The 1,271-nt window shown below is 62.7% G+C and overlaps 1 protein-coding gene across 1 annotated transcript in view; it reads right to left on the reverse strand.

The window, feature by feature from the left end:
* Window positions 1-1,264, reverse strand: part of SORT1 (sortilin 1) — a gene marked incomplete at its 5' end in the record, with an annotated part of 5,251 nt that extends 3,987 nt beyond the window's left edge. The window contains 4 exons of the mRNA XM_021377549.1: window positions 546-718; window positions 805-932; window positions 1,008-1,057; window positions 1,137-1,264. Coding sequence (XP_021233224.1) covers window positions 546-718; window positions 805-932; window positions 1,008-1,057; window positions 1,137-1,264 — 479 coding nt within the window. The remainder of the gene's footprint in view (window positions 1-545; window positions 719-804; window positions 933-1,007; window positions 1,058-1,136) is intronic.

The following is a 1,271-nucleotide window of genomic DNA, read 5'->3' on the forward strand; positions in this document are numbered from 1 at the left end:
ATCCCCATTCTCAACCCCATCCCCATTCTCAACCCCATCCCCATTCTCAACCCCATCCCCATTCTCAACCCCATCCCCATTCTCAACCCCATCCCATCTCTATGTTCATCTTATTCTCATGCCATTCCCATCCTCCCTTCATCCTCATCCTCATACCATTCCCATCTCATCTCCTTCCCCATCCTCATCCCATCCCCATCTCATCCCAATCCCATCCCACCTCCATCCCCATCTCATCCCAATCCCATCCCACCTCCATCCCCATACTACCTCCATCCTCATCCTCATCCCATCCCATCTTCATCCCATCCTCATGCCATCCCCATCCCCATCCTCACCCTCACTTCATCCTCATCTCATCTCATCTCATTCCCATCCCCATCCTCATCTTCATCCCATCTTCACCTCAATCCCATCTGCATCCCACCTTCATCCTCATCCCATCCCCATCTTCATCCCATCCCCATCCTCACACTTTCCCTATCCCATCCCCATCCCATCCTCATCCCATCCCCATCCCCATGCCATCTCCACCCCCACCCCGCCCCCCCCAGCCGCCCCATCCCCGCTCACCTCCCGGCTCGTCCACGTGCATGAACACCAGGTCATCGTTGGCCGCCAGGATAGAGTAGAACTGCTCGTGGCCGACGGACGGCAGCTGTGCCATGCTCCAGCTCTCGCCTTGGTCCAGCGAGACGTGGATGCGCCGCGTGAAGCCCTGCGGGACCCAGGGGCTCAGCCCGGCTCCTCCGCGCGCTGACGGAGGGGACGCGCGGGACACGGGGAGGGGACGGGGACGGTCACCTTCTCCGTCATGACGGAGGCGAAGAGGAAGCGGCCGCCCAGCCCGAAGGAGTAGATCTTGGTGCCGATGACCTTGAAGGTTTTGCCGAAGTCGGAGGTTTTCTTCAGCTCCAGGAAGCCGAGGTCAGCTTCTTGGGGACAAGGGGCGGCGGGTTAACGGGGCGCCCCGCGCTCCCCGGGGACAGCGGCGGGGCGGCACTCACTGCAGGAGCCGTTCCGGTAGGCGGTGAAGAAGATGGTGCCGTTGGCAGCCCTGGAAGAGAGCGGTGACGGAGGCGGCGCTGGGACGCACCGTGCCCCGGTCACGTCGCTGACACCGGGCGGGCGCTCACCACTTGGCCAAGCAGACGGCTTTGTGGATCTGCTCCCAGCGCTCCCCGAAGTCCTTGGAGACCCAGAGGCCGTTCTGCAAAAGGCGAAGGCCGCTCGTCGCCGCGAGGTCCCCGTCCCCGCCGCGTCCCCCCCCC

This window comes from Numida meleagris, chromosome 25 (assembly GCF_002078875.1).
Source record: "Numida meleagris isolate 19003 breed g44 Domestic line chromosome 25, NumMel1.0, whole genome shotgun sequence".
Taxonomy (NCBI): Eukaryota; Metazoa; Chordata; class Aves; order Galliformes; family Numididae; genus Numida; species Numida meleagris.